This window comes from Narcine bancroftii, chromosome 10 (genome assembly GCF_036971445.1).
Source record: "Narcine bancroftii isolate sNarBan1 chromosome 10, sNarBan1.hap1, whole genome shotgun sequence".
Classification (NCBI taxonomy): domain Eukaryota; kingdom Metazoa; phylum Chordata; class Chondrichthyes; order Torpediniformes; family Narcinidae; genus Narcine; species Narcine bancroftii.
The window spans coordinates 55,404,424-55,420,125 of record NC_091478.1 but is presented as its reverse complement, the minus strand read 5'-3'; the positions used below and the strand labels follow the sequence as shown (position 1 = coordinate 55,420,125).

Here is a 15,702-nt window from a genome sequence, read left to right as displayed (position 1 = left end):
AGCATGAGGACATACAATGAGACAAAAATTAGTGGTAAGATAAGAGGATTGGGAAGTTTTTTTTAAAAATTGCAGAAGATAACTAAAAAACTCATCAGGAAGGAAAAGATGAAGTATGAAAGTAGGCAAGCAAATAATATTAAAGGATTCAAAAAGGTTAAGTATATAAATAGCAAAAGAGAGATGAAGGTGGACATTGGACCACGAGAAAATAAAGCTGGAATAATAATAATGGTAGACAAGGAGATGGGAGAGGAACTAAATGGGTATTTTGCATCAGTCTTCACTGTGCAAGACACTAGTGGTGTGCCAGATGACCACAGGTATCAGAGAAGGTACAGTTATGATTTCAAGGGAGAAGGTGCCCAGAAAGTTGAATGGTCTAAGGATGAATACATCTCCTGCAACAGATGGATTGCATTCTTGGGTTCTGAGAGAAATAGCAGTCGAGATTGTGAAGTCAATCTTATAGGAATCAAGAGATCCTGGCATGGTCTCAGAGGACTGCAAAATCGCAAATGTCTCCTCACTATTTAAGAAGGGAGGGAAGTAGCCAAAAGGAAATTATCGACCAGTTTGCCTGACATCAGTGGTTGAGAAGATGGAGTCTATTGTCAAGGTAGTGGTTAGAGTATTGGAGGCATGTGACATGATGGGCCAGAGGCAGCATGGTTTCCTCGAGGGAAAATATTGCTTGACAAGCCAATTGAAATTTTTTCAAGAAATTATAAAGGAGATGTGTATTTGGATTTTCAGAAGGCCTTGACAAGGTGCTGCACATGAGGCTACTTAACAAGAGCATTGGCTGACTGACAGGAAGCAGAGAGTTGGAATGCAGGGATCATACTATAGTTGGCTGCCAGTTGCTAGTGGTGTTTCACAGGAGTTGATGTTAATGTTGGGGCTGCATCTTTTTATATTGTATATTAATGATTTAGATTGTGGAATGAAAGGCTTTACCCTTGCAGATGATACAAAGGTAGAGGAGGAGGTAGTGTTGAGGAAACAGGGAGGCTACAGAAGGACTTAAATATATTAGAATGGGCAGAGAAGTTGACAAATGAAATACAATGTCATGCACTTTGGTCGAAAAAAATAAACAGGCAGACTTTTTTTTCAAATGAGCAGAAAATATGCAGATGCAAATAGACTTGGAAGTCAATGCTGCCATTCATTTCAACAGGAATAGAATACAAGAGCAAGGATGCAATGTTGAGGTTTTACAAGGCACTGTTGAGGCCTCACTTGGGAGTATTGTGAGTAGTTTTGTGTCCTCGTTTAAGAAACAAAGTGAGGGTTTAAGAAACAAAGAGGGTTTAAGAAACAAAGTGAAGGTTTAAGAAACAAAGTGAGGGTTTAAGAAACAAAGTGAGGGTTTAAGAAACAAAGAGAGGGTTCAGAGGAGGTTCACAAAGATGATTCCAGAATGAAAAGGTTTTCATAAGATGAGTGTTTGATGGTTCCTGGCCTGTATTTTTTTGAATTTTGGAGGATGAAGGGGATCTCATTAAAACATAATTGAATGTTGAAAAGCATGGACAGGATAGATGTAGAAAGGTTGTTTCCCATGGTGGGAGCATCTGGGACAAGAAGGCACAGCCTCAGGATTGAAGGGCATACGCTTAGAACAGAGATGCAGAGGAATTTCTTTAGCCAGAGGGTGGTAAAACTGCAGAATTTGTTGCCACAGATGGTTGTGGAGGCCAGGTCATTGGATGTATTTAAGGGAGAGATTGATTAGCCAGGTATCAAAAGGTTATGGAGAGAAAGCTGGGCAGTGTGGCTGAATGGGAAAATGGATCAGCTTAAAAATTCAATGGCAGGGTAGGCTCGATGGGCTGAATAGACCATTTCTATGTCTTATGGTCTTAATGTGAAAGGCTTCAGTACAGTTGGTATGGTAGTAAGGCCTGTACTTGGAATACAAATTTTTAAAATTAGCCATTAAAAAACAAAGTTTAAACTGTTCAACTTCTAACCATGTACCCACTATGTTCTATGCTAAAAAAGATTTTTTTCCTCTAATCTTTTTACCAACTACTTTAAAATTAGCATTGGCACTTCCTTAACACAAAAAGGTTTAGATGGGGCAGAATTTAAGAGTGTCCAAAAAGGATTCCTGACAGTCTGTGTGCAAGCTGGTGAGAGAGGTCATACTGGATCTATTACTGGATAATGTATCTGGTCAGGTGACAGACCTCTTAGTGGTTGCGCATTTCTGAGATGGTGACCACAATTCCCTGTCCATTAGCATCAACAAGAATAGATGCGGATCACATGACACAGTATCTAACTTGGGGAGGACTCATTGTGATGGTATTAGGAAGAAAATTGGGATCAGATATTCTCATGGAAATACACAACTGAAATGCAGAGGTTATTTCAGGTCAACTTGTATGGGTGGTCAAGTAAAGGAACCATATTGTCAAGGGGAGGAACAGACAAAAAGGAAGCCAAAAAAAAATCAGATAGGGCTTTTGAGAATTTTAAGATAGGCAGGAAGGAACTTAAGAAAGGACTTAGGAGAATGAGATAGACAACAGACTCGCCAAGGCAAATAGCGCCTTTGGAAAACTACACAAAAGAGTCTGGAAAAACAACCAACTGAAAAACCTCACAAAGATTAGCGTATACAGAGCCGTTGTCATACCCACACTCCTGTTCGGCTCCGAATCATGGGTCCTCTACCGGCACCACCTACGGCTCCTAGAACGCTTCCACCAGCATTGTCTCCGCTCCATCCTCAACATCCATTGGAGCGCTTACATCCCTAACGTCGAAGTACTCGAGATGGCAGAGGTCGACAGCATCGAGTCCACGCTGCTGAAGATCCAGCTGCGCTGGATGGGTCACGTCTCCAGAATGGAGGACCATCGCCTTCCCAAGATCGTGTTATATGGCGAGCTCTCCACTGGCCACCGTGACAGAGGTGCACCAAAGAAAAGGTACAAGGACTGCCTAAAGAAATCTCTTGGTGCCTGCCACATTGACCACCGCCAGTGGGCTGATAACGCCTCAAACCGTGCATCTTGGCGCCTCACAGTTTGGCGGGCAGCAACCTCCTTTGAAGAAGACCGCAGAGCCCACCTCACTGACAAAAGGCAAAGGAGGAAAAACCCAACACCCAACCCCAACCAACCAATTTTCCCCTGCAACCGCTGCAATCGTGTCTGCCTGTCCCGCATCGGACTTGTCAGCCACAAACGAGCCTGCAGCTGACGTGGACTTTTTTACCCCCTCCATAAATCTTCGTCCGCGAAGCCAAGCCAAAGAAAGAAGGAGAACTAGAAGGGATCACAAGAAGACCATGGTAGGTTGAATAAGGAAAATTCCATGGGATTTTACACCTATGTGAAGAACAGGAGGATGACTAATGAGGGTCGGACAGGTCAAGGAAAAGGGAGGAAATGTACCTGGAGATATAGAAGGAAGGGGAGTTTCCAAATTAATACTTTACTTCAGTGTTCACCAGCGAGGGGAACATTGATGAATGCAAGGTCAGTATGAAACAGGATGGATTATGTTGAGGTTAACAAAGAAGCTGCAGTTTCTCAAATAGATTCAGACAGACAAGACCCCAAGGACTATTGGGATATATCCCAGGTTGTTACAGGAAGTGAGGGAAGAGATCAACAATGTATTGATGATAATCTCTGTATCATGCTTGGCTACAGGAATGATACCAGAGGACTGGAGAATTTCAAACATCGTTCTCTTGTTAAATTATAGGATCTTACACCAGTTTCGGCAACTATTGGAAAGGATTCTTAGCGACAAGATTTACAAGCATTTGGAGCATAGTCTTATTAAGGACAGTCAGCATGACTTTGATGGACAGATCATGCCTCAGGGGCCTATGAGTTTTCTGAAGAGATGACAAAAAATATTGATGACTAGTGCAAGATGGTTTGGCAAGGCATTTGACAAGATTCCCCTTGGTAGGTTCATCCAGAAAGTTATGAGATCCATGGGAACTTGGCTCTGTGGATTCAGAATTAGCTTTTTCAAAAAGGAGGCAGTAGTAAATGGAGCACATTCTGCCTAGAGGTCAGTGACTACTGCTGTTTCACAAGGATCTGTTCTGAAAACCTTGTTCTTGTGATTTTTGTAAATGACTTGGATGAGGAATTGAAGGGGTAGGTTACTAAGTTTGCAGATGACACAAAGGTTGGAAGTGTTATGGATGGAATGGGAGGTTATCATAGATTATGACAGGATGCAGGGAAGAGTCAGATGGAGTTCAATATGGAGAAGTGTGAAGTGGTACATTTTAGAAGATCCAAATTGAAGGTAGAGCATAAGACCACACTTAGAATTCACTTCTGGTTGCTTCATTAGAGGAAGGATGTGTAAGGTTCAGAGGGTGAAGAGAAAGTTTACGAGGATGGTGCTTAGATTGGAGAGGTTGAGTAAGCTCGGGGTTTTTTCTTTGAAGCGAGAGAGGATGAGAGGTGTCTTAGACCAAGATTATAAGGAGCTTGGAGAGGAGAGGCAGCACCTTTTTTCCAAGGTGGCAATGGGCAATACCAGAGGATATATTTTTTAGGTGAGTGGGCAAAAATTTAGGGGAATTGTCACAGATTGCTTTTTTTACAAAAACAAGAGGTGGGTGCTTGGAAATCATTACTGGCGTTATGGTGGAAGTTGATACAATATGGGCATTTAGAAGACTATAGGCACATTGGTGCAACAAAAGTGGAGGGTTATGGATTGTGAGTGAGAAAAGGCTAGATTGAATGTGGAGTAGGTTTATATGGGTCTGCACAACATTACGGGAGGAAGAATCGGCTGTACTGTTTTATGTTCTATCAATAGGTCCTTCCCATATACTCTGCCCAAGAATCTCAATCAGATCTCCACTCCAGCCTACCCAATTTACTTTCATTGCTAAATCTTTCCTGTTGTGACAACAAAGAGAGTTTGGGGACTGTTGCAAAGGGAAATGAAAAGGTCCAATAAAATTGTAGGATGGTTCAAAAAAACTGCTTATTAAAATAATAAAAACGGAGATAATTAATTTTAATTTAGGCATGACATGCCCTTTCGGACCACAAGCCCGTGCTGCTCAAATAAACCTACAATCGTTGTAAGTTTGGAAGGGTGGGAGGAAACCAGAGTGCCTGCAGGAACCTCACGCATATGAGAAAAACGTACAAACTCCTTACAGACAGCATTGATTAGAGCCTGAGTTGCTGGCGTTGTAATAGCGTTGCGCTAACTGTGCTGCCCAGTTCAGATGATGACTGATTTTAAGATTGACATTTATTGTTGAACATTGAATACAGCTAAAATAGTCCTTCCCCCTGTTTGGGTTGGAAGGATGTAACTAGTGGAATGCACCAAGGATCAATATTTTATTTTTAAATATTTACAATTTATATTTAAATCATGAAGGGAGGTTTGAGTGCGTTACCCATGTTTACTGATAATACAAAGTATGTGGGAGGGCATGAGACATTGAAAACATCTGGATTCTGCAAAAGGATAAAGGTTGAGTGAGCAGGTGAAAAGCTGGCAAATGAAGTGCAAAGCGGGAAAGTAGAAAGATATGTACTTCAATATGGGCAATCTAAAGGTGAATTGTCTAAATGGAGAAAAAGTAGCGATGAGCAACATAGAAAGGGACTTTTCATGCACTAGGATCAAAAAATTAACAGCCAGGTGCAGCAAATTATCAGAAAGCCACTCAAGTAGCTACATTAAAAAGTAATTAATAAAACACACCTGTTTTTAAATCTGTCTAGTGCAGCAATGCCGAAGTAGTACATCTTGGAGTCAAACGGTTTGCGCAAAGCTTCGAGAACATAGCGCAGTGCAAGTCCCAATGCCATATACGTGACCAATCCCTTTTCAATAATTCCACCAAAGAGGCAGGCTGTGATGTGCAGCTCTTTATCTGGATACTGAGGAAAGAACCGGTACTCTTCAAACAGATTACGAAGCATGCAGTTAAAAACTTCCCTCTCACGCTTAATGGTGGAATCCTTAAACCTCTGCAGCATTTCCAAAACCTGAATAAAGAGAAAATTTAATTTAGCAACATTTTTTTGAGTTGGCTTTGTCAAGAAATGCTAGTATAGGGTAAAATACCTTCTTCAATTATCATTCAATACACAAAACTGCTGGCAAAACTCTGGTCACACAGCATCTATAGGAAGTAAAGGATAACCAACGTTTCAGGCCTGAGTCCTTTGTCATACCTTGAAGGGTTCAGGTACAAAACGTTGGTTATTCTTTACTTCCTATAGATGCTGCATGACCAGTTTCGCCAGCACTACAATCACAGCATCTACAGACTTTACTGTTTACTTCTTAAATTAGCAGAACTTGTTCAGCATTTAATTAATTTGCAGCTGATGTACCGTATGTCTCAATTTCATTTCTTGACAAACAAAAATCTATTGAATGTACAACTTTTTCTGAATGCTTTGAGTTTTAGTTTCCAAATCTCAGAAGGAAGACATTTCCCTTTGCCTCAGAAAATCAACCAACATGCTAAAGGACTCATCCCACCCCAACCACACACTTCTTCCTTCCACTGGGAGAAAGTATAACATGTGAAATCACATATCACCAAATGCAAGGACAGGTTTTCTCCTGCTGCTGAATGAACCTAAATTAGAAAATCACCATATTTGACACCATCCAAGACCCACCTTTTCCCCAAAAATATCCCCCAGGTCTTGTATGCAAAGTTGAAATTAGGGTAATAATGGTAGGTAACACTGACAGTGATCATCGTCGATGCCTGGCTCAGTATCAGGGAACGAGGGAACCTCTGCTGTCTGCCCGGTAATGTTGCCTGGCCTCATATCAGGGAGGGAGGGATCCCCCACTGTCTACTCAGCATTGCCACAATGGCTACTGAGCAGGTTGCCGGCTACTCACCCAGCTTCAAGAAGCCCACAAGGATGCAGCATTGCTTTCTGGAGCCACTGCTCACTTCCCCCAGTGAGAAGGCTAAACACGGCAGCCACCGCCAGCAGTGCAACAGGTGCAGAAGGAACCCTTTCATTTACTTTATACTTTTATTTGCTGTACTTTGGTATGGGTAACATGCTAAATGAACTTTCTCACTGTACCTCAGTCTAAATGACAATTAAGGTTGAAAAATAGCTGATTTTCCAGTATAATGGGGACATGCTTTAGGTGTTAAATGAAGAATGGTACAATTGAAAAAAACTAACCTTAGCTTTAATCACAGTGTAAGCAATAGTATATCAATATTAATTTTTACATTTGGAAAAATGATTGAAAGAGCCAATGTAAAATGCTTTGCTCTAATGCAATTTGATGTTCTCATCTTCAAATGTCTCTTTCATTTAACCTCTAAACAATTATCTGCAAAATTACTGCATTCCTCCAATTTTGGCCTCTTGCATTGAGATTCTCTCTCACTTTGGCAATTAAATGACCCTATTAAATAGCTGGGTTACACGATGAAGTTAACACACAAAAAAATTGTCCTTGAATGAGATATTATGAAGGGAAAGAACCTAACAATTTTTAAGTGCATTTAATTTCAATTAACTATTTTGTGACAGCATACATATTTTGCATTCTGTGCCTATGGATACTAACCTCATCAACAGACATGGTGGGGTGGGGTGGATGGTTGTAGATTCGTTGGAAGTAGCTGTTTGCTTCGTCATCAATCTCCTTGCTAAAGTGCTGATTTGCCTCTGGCCATACCTGAGAAAGGTCAGCTGTGCAGAGCAGATGGAAAGGAAGAGAAATTCTCATCAAAACCTATTTGCTGTTATTAAATCATACATGCAAGGCCACAAATTTAGGACTCAGCAATATGCAGTGTACTTGCCAGCGCTGGACTTTTATCAGAATTAAATGCCAAATAATGAATTGTCTATTTGAAGAACAATGTATGAATTATTTCCAAATTATGCAGCATGTTTGCTAGAAGCATTTCAGATTTGGCTCCACTTGAATTCATACCACTGCTGAACATTCAGATTACGGTTTGATCGATTACAAACTAGATTTGGGATTAGATCTGAGTTACTTCCTCCTCCACATATTTTAATCCTTTGCGAAAACCTACAGTGAAAACATGAATAATGGATAACCTACTGTAGGTAAAGACAAATATCTAAATATGCTGCTTCAATTATTGAAATTTACAAAATCATTACTGATCAATTTTACTGTGGTCACCTTTAAAAAGAAAAAAAGCAAATTCAGGGTTTTTGATCAAGTCTCTGATACTGACCTATCATTACCCAGGATCAAATTCCCATCTTAATCAACTAGCAGTATTGTCAGTCAGCTGGGTGAAGATGAGATTGCTGAGTTTATACTGGATGGAAACAGAGCCTTGATCACCAAGATATCCATCTAATCTAATCCCATTTAGGTTTGGCCCTCTCAACCTTTCCTATCCAAATATTTTTAAACATTATAATTGTACATACCTCTGTCACCATCTCCTGGCACTTTGTTCCATATGTTCACCACTGTCTGCTTGAAAAATCTGCCCATTAAAACCCTTTCAAATATTTCTCCTCACACAAACCTACACTCTCCAGCTTTTATACTCGCAGGTCTTGGGAAAAAGCTAGTGATCTTCTATCTGATCTCTTCCCCTTTATAAAATGGCGCCTTAGTCTTCTTTGCTCCTGGAAAAACTGTTCCAGCTGATGATCCCAATCAAGGAGAGACAAATTTGTAGTGCTCCCTTTTCACCACACAAGAGTGAAAAAGAAAGCAACACCTCCAAACCAGACTTTAGCTGGAAGCACTTATTTACACAACCAGCTGTGGGAAAACTGGAACTTCACCCAATCATCTTCCTACCTTACTGCTCTTGCACCACCAGCCATCAACTCCAAAGGTTTGAAGTTAATTGAAAATTTTCAAAGAATTGCCACAAATTATTATTCACCAGGACGTTAAATAAGCCTCTAAAATAAAAGTGGGTGAATAGAGTTAAGAGTGCGGAACAGGCTTATGAGCCTTAATAAAATGCTGCCAATTCCAAAGACACATTTCTGCTGGCCATTTGGATAAGCTATCTTTGTGAAGAGATAGAATCAGGACAAGAATTGATCAGTTGAACAGAGTCTTTTTCCCCAGAGTAAGGAATTGATAACTAGAGGACTGAGGTTAAAATGTGGGGGAGGGGAGGAAGAAGATTTAACAGGAACATATGGGGTAACTTTTATTTTCCCCACTTAGGGTGGTGGGTACATGGAATGGGCTGCCTGGGTTGAGGCAGATACTATTACAATGTTTAAGAAAAAGATTGGACAGATACATGGATACGATGTGTTTAGCAGGATATGGGCCAAATGCAGGCAGGCAGGATGAATGTGGATCAGACATTTTGGTCAGCAAGGGGAAGTTGGGCCAAAGGGTTTGAAACTATGGTATATGACTCAAAGACAGAGAACGGTGAAGAGTTCAACCTCTAGACAAGAAAACAGAATACTCCATTGTGAAATAAAACTTTTCGAAAAGGTTACCAAATTAAAATTAGCCTCGCCCTTTAAAAATCCGTTGATAAGAGGCAATAAAATCAACTTCAATTGAAACCAATTCTAAACACTTCTATTTGTGGATGAAAATGATGGATTATAAAGCAACACCATTTTTTTTGTTGCAAAAACAGAGGACTTCAAATTGACAAAGATTTATCTTTGCTCTATACACAATAACCAGTTTGGAAGAACTTTTCACTTGATTCTAATCTAAGCAGAATAAAACCTCGAACAGAACAAATATTTCCATAAGTGCACTGTTCTTAATTTGTTGAACTTTGGTAGGATATTCAAACAGAAATCAGCTTTTAAGAAGCTAATTGTTTCAGCAACAAATTTGACCCTAACAGAATAGATTGAACATCTGCATTTGGATTTGCATCATTTTTCATTCAAATAATTACTACATCTGCATTTTTCTTAAATGACAGTGTATGCAATTAATTGAAGATGAAAACTCTGATGTTGACAAATCCAACACGGATAGACATTGCACAGACATGCAGACAAGCATTCATATCAGCCATGCATCCAATGGTTCAACCCAGAACAATGTTGAAAATAGGGGAATTTTATCCCTCTTGTCATTAACAAAAGTCCACAATTTGATGGAATTCAAGGGCAAACCTGAGCCCCGAACATCAAACGTCATGCATCATTTCCCTATAGAAAACCTTGGTCATAATCTCCATCAATCAATCTTTAGACTTCCTAATGTTCCTGACTTGATTCATGGAGAATTCAAAAGCAGTACCTGTTCCAGCAATGAATGGTGATTTCTGTAATTCTATCATTGAACACAACTCCAATCTATAATTTTGCGGTGGATTTTTACCTCCTCTCAAAGGAAACTCAAATTCCTCTAACTTTTTGATAAATTTCCACTAAAAAACAATTACACAAAAGACTCATGTGGTTGGAAATCAGTAGCACAGGAAGTATTAACATAAACAAGAAAACTTGCAGACGCTGTGATTGTAGTTTACACAAAAATGTTGCAGAAACTCAACAAGTCACGCAGCCTTCTTTATGTAGTAGATATACAATGCTTGGGACAAAGGCAGTTTTTGCTTGTGCTCCAGTTTTAAATTTGTAATTAAACAATTCACGTGATTAAAGTGCACATTCCAGGCTTTATTCAAGGATATTTGTTTCCATTTTGATTTAACCATGCAGAAATTAAAGTAATTTTTATACAGAGCCCCCTCATTTCAAAACACCATATTTAGGACAGAGACATGGTGTGTACATTTGTTACATTTAGCACGTTGTTGCATATCCCTTCCATTCATGCAATGACTGCTTAAAGTCTGTGATTCATGGACAAGTTCTGACCATCTTCTCTGGTGATGTTCTGCCGAGCCTCTACACCTGCTTGTTTCGGGGGCTTGTCCCCTTAATATTTCTCTTCAGCTTGTGGAAGGCATGTGCAATTGGATTTAGATTGGGTGACTGACTTGGCCATTCAAGAATTTTGTTTTTAAGATAATGAATAAGTCCTTTTTGCTTTAGCAGTATGTTTGCAATCATTCTCTTGCTGTAGAATGAAGCACAGACCAATGAGTTTGGAGACATTTGCATGAACTTGAGCAGATAATATGTTTCTGCACACTTCAGAATTCATTTTGCTACTGCCATCATCAATGAAGACAAGTGTACCAGTATTTGTGGCAACTAAACTGCCCATCATGTTTCAGAGATGAGGTAGTATGCTTTGCATCTTAGGCAGTTCCTTTAAGCCTCCACACTTTACTCTTGCTATCATTTTGGTCTCAACTATTCACAAGATCTTTTTCAAGAATTCTGCAGACTCTTAAATATTTCTTGGCAAACTGTAATCTGGCCAACCTGTTTCTGTGGCTAATTAATGGTTTGCATTTTGCAGTGTAGCCTCTGTACAGGTGTGCGCCGCTTAACATCTGATCAGGCAATGCTTGACTGTATATACGTCCATTGTCCAATAGAGTTATAATGGAGTTGTCAGAAATCCTGATCGGAGAACCCAAGAATGGGATGTAGCGGAGATAACTAGAACTGAAGAGGCAAGGGAAAAGGAAACTGCAAAAGAAGAACAGGTGCAGAAGGGGTTCACTGCTAAGGCACAAGTAAAATTCATTGCTGGACCAAAACACTGAACATTTTTCACTGACAGAGAGGAATGCTCATGGTGTTTGCTGCATTCACCTCCCCAGCAAGAGCCTCAGCCAGGTCCTTTAGGCATTAGAGTGACAGTTCATCAATGGAGGTTATTCAACCTGAAACTTTCCAGTGGAACACTATGAGGTAGTTGAGATCAGTGATGTGAATGATCCTTGCTCCTCTTTGTTAAATTGTGTGTGATATAGGCTAAGAAAGTGTTTTCATAAAAGTTTAAAAATTGAAAAAAATTAAAGTTTAATTTATCCTAAATTCAGTATTCCATAGTTTTGCTAACTATATAGAGTAATATGATGTTCACACAGCGTCCACATGCATAACCCCCAGTTTTATAGAAAGTATCGTGGACATTAAGCAGCGCATACCTGTATTTCTGTTCACAAAGTCTTCTGTGGACAGTAGTCATTGACACATCCACACCTGACTCTTGAAGAGTGTCACTGTTCTGTTAGACAGGTGTTTGGGAATTTTTCTTCATTATGATGAGAATTCTTGGTTTTCCTTGGAGATTAATGAGTTCACAAGTATGCTCATTCTTCTTAATGATATACCAGTTGATTTTGGTAATCCTAAGGTTTGGGCGACGTCTCTTATTTTTTTATTCTTGTTTTCGTTTCATAATGCCATCTTTCACTTTCATTAGCACAACTCTGGTCCTCATGTTGAAAATTGGCAATTACAGACACCAAAGGTGCCTCTTATACCTGCACCAATGAAGCAATTAAAAATACCCGAGTACTCACAAACACCTGTGAAGCCAATTATCCCAAACATGATGGTGCCCTGAAATGAGGAGACTATGTATAAAAAGGGCTGTAATTTCTGCATGGTCAAACCAAAATGTATACAAATAACCTTAAATAAAATCTGGATGAGCACTTTAATTACAAAGAACATTAGAGCACAGAGACAGGCCTCTTCAGCCCTTCCAGACTTTGCCAAACTATTTTTTGCCTAATCCCACTGGCCTGCATCCAGTCCGTTGCCCTCCATTCCTCTCACACATACATGTACCTGTCCATTCCTCTTAAATATTAAAATTGAGCCTGTATTCACCACTTCAGATTATAGCTCGATCGACACTCCCACAACTCTGTGTGGAAAAAGTTCCCCTAAATTTTTCTCCTTTCACTCTTAACCCATGTCCTATAGTTTGTATCTCACCTACCCAGAGTGGAAAAAGCCTATTTAGATTTACTCTGTCTATCCCCCTCATAATTTTAAATACCTCTATCAAATCTCCCCTCATTCTTCTACCCTCCAGAGATTAGTCCTAACCTGTTTAACCTTTCCCTGTAACTCAGTTCCTGAACTCGGGGCAACATCCTAGTAAATCTTCTCTGCAGTCTTTTTATTTTATTGATATCTTTCCTGTAGTTAGGAGACCAAAACTGCACACAATACTCCAAATTTGACTTCATCAATGTCTTATACTTAGCATAACATCCCAACTCCTGTACTCAATACTTTGATTTATGAAGACCAATGTGCCAAAAGATCTTTTTGCAACCCTGTCTACCTGTGACATCACTTTCAGGGAATTATGTCTCTATATTCCCAGATCCCTCTGTTCTACCGCACTCCTCAGTGCAGTAATATTTATCACATATGTCCTATCTTGGTTGTCCTTCCAAAATGCAACACCTCATACTTGCCATCTCTATTTTTCAGTCCATTTTTCCAGCTGATCCAGATCCATCTGGAAGCTTTGAAAACCTTCGCTGTCCACAATGCCTCCAATCTTCTACAAACTTGCTGATTCAATTTACCAAATTATCATCCAGGTAATAGATATAGATGACAAACAACAATGGTCATATCACTGATCCCTGAGGCATACCATTAGTCACAGGCCTTCAGTCTGAGAAACAATCATTCAGGCTTTTCTGGCTTCTCCTGTCCAGCCACTGTCAAATCCAGTTCACCCGTGGATAACAGCATTTTAAATATTTCTGCCAGAGCCCCTGCATCTTCTACACTGGCTTCTCTCAAGGTCCAAGGGAATATTTTGTCAGGCACAATTTGCTTTATGAGGCCATGTACCCTTATTTGCTTTAAGACAGCAAGCACTTCCTCCTCTTTAGGTTGCATGGCCTCACTACTTCTTTTCCTTACTTCCCACGACTCTGTGGCACTTTCCTGAGTGAATACTGATGAAAAAAACATTTAAGACCTCTTCCATATCTTTGGCTCCATACAAAGCTGACCACTCTGCTCTTCAAGGGAACTAATTTTGTCCCTTACTATCCTTTTGCTCTTAATATACGTGTAGAAACTCTTTGGATACAAACTCTGTACTCCCAAAATTTCACCTTTGAAGATCGTCCACTTACTTCACACTTCCTTGCCCGAAAACAATTTATCCCAATCCACATATTCTAGATCCTTTCTCATTTCCTCAGAAATGGCCTTTCTCCAATTTACAATCTCAATCCAAGGCCCAGATCTAATCTTCTCCATAATTAACTTGAAGCTAATGGCATTATGATCACTGGACCCAAAACATTCCCCTACACATAGTTCCATCCTGACTTGTTCCCTAATAGGACATCCAGTATTGCCTTCTCTCTAGTTGGTACCTCTATATATTGATTAAGAAAACTTTCCTGAGCAAATTTGACAAACTCAAAGCCATCCAGCCCTTTGACAGTGTGGGAGTCACGTTTGATATGTGGAAAGTTAAAATCACTTTTTAATCACAATCTTAAGGTTCCTGCAGCTGTCTGCTATCTCTCTACAGATTTGATCTTCTAATTCTGCTTGAGCTATGATAATTTCCTGGAGAAGCAATGCCACTCTTTATCCTTTCAACTCTCCCCCCCACCCCCCCACCCCAGTGAAGCCCGGAACATTGAGCTGCCAGTCCTACCCCTTCTGCAACTGCTTCACTAATAGCTACAATGTGCCAATCCACACTCTAAGTTCATCTGCCTTTCCTCCAATATTGCTTGCATTGAGATTGATGCACCTGAGAACATTTCCACCACGTTCAACCCATTGACTTCTAACAGTGCATGTAATTTTAACATATTCTTTTCCCTCCTCCTCTATCTACTCTGGTTCCCCTCCCCCTGCAAATTTAATTTAAACCCACAGGAATAGCACTAGCAAACCTTCTCTCAAGGATATTAGTCCCCTTCCAGTTCAGATGTAAACCGTCTCATTGGAACAAGTCCCACCTTCCCCGAAAGAGAACCCAACAATCCAGAAACCAGAAGTCCTCCCTCCTATGCCATGCCTTTAGCCATATGTTGAGCTGCATTACCCTCCTAGTTCTAACCTCACCAGCACGTGGTACAGGTAACAATCCTGAGATCACTACCCTGGAGGTCCTGTCCTTCAACCTAGTGCCTAACTCCCCGAACTCTCCTTGCAGGACCTCTTCACTCTTCCTATCCATGTCATTGGTCCCTACATGGACCACAACATCCCTCCTTCCTAATAATGATGTGAACTGGAACTGAGATATCTTGGTCTCTGGCAGCAGGATGACAACACACCATCCTGAAATAACCACTCTCTTCTACAGAACCTCTTATCTGTCCCAACTATGGAATCCCCTATCACTACAGCTCCCCTCTTTTCCTCCCTTCTCTTCTTAGTCACAGGCCCAGACTCCGTGCTCGAGACCTGATCTCCGTAGTTTGTCCCTGGTAGTATCCAAAACATTATACTTGCTATTGAGGGGGACAGCCACAGGGGTGCCCTGCACTACCTAGCTGCCTGTTCCCTTTCCCTCTCCTGTCACCCACCTACCCTCCTCCTGCCTCCTAGACACAATAGAACTGGGGAGGGGGGGGGGGGTGGGATGAAAGGGTAAGGAGTGGCATTGCTTCTCCAGGAAATTATCACAGCTCAGGCAGGACAAACCAGAGGGCTCACCTACTGTCTATCACCCCCTCTGCCTCCCAAATAATCCAGAGTTCATCCACTCCAATTCCTTCACTCAGCTTGTCAGGAGCACTTCTGGATGAACTTCTCACAGACGATCCATATTTTGCAAGATGTGAATTGTTTGATCACGAATTTAAAACTGTGGATCACAGGAACA

The 15,702-nt window shown here is 40.5% G+C and overlaps 1 protein-coding gene across 8 annotated transcripts in view; it reads right to left on the bottom strand.

The window, feature by feature from the left end:
• Positions 1-15,702, bottom strand: part of cnot1 (CCR4-NOT transcription complex, subunit 1) — a 325,223-nt gene that overhangs the window by 134,907 nt on the left and 174,614 nt on the right. For all 8 annotated transcript variants that reach the window (XM_069900952.1, XM_069900955.1, XM_069900953.1 and 5 more), the window contains 2 exons: positions 7,582-7,706; positions 5,725-6,011 (listed from right to left, as the gene is read on the bottom strand). In XM_069900952.1, coding sequence (XP_069757053.1) covers positions 5,725-6,011; positions 7,582-7,706 — 412 coding nt within the window. The remainder of the gene's footprint in view (positions 1-5,724; positions 6,012-7,581; positions 7,707-15,702) is intronic.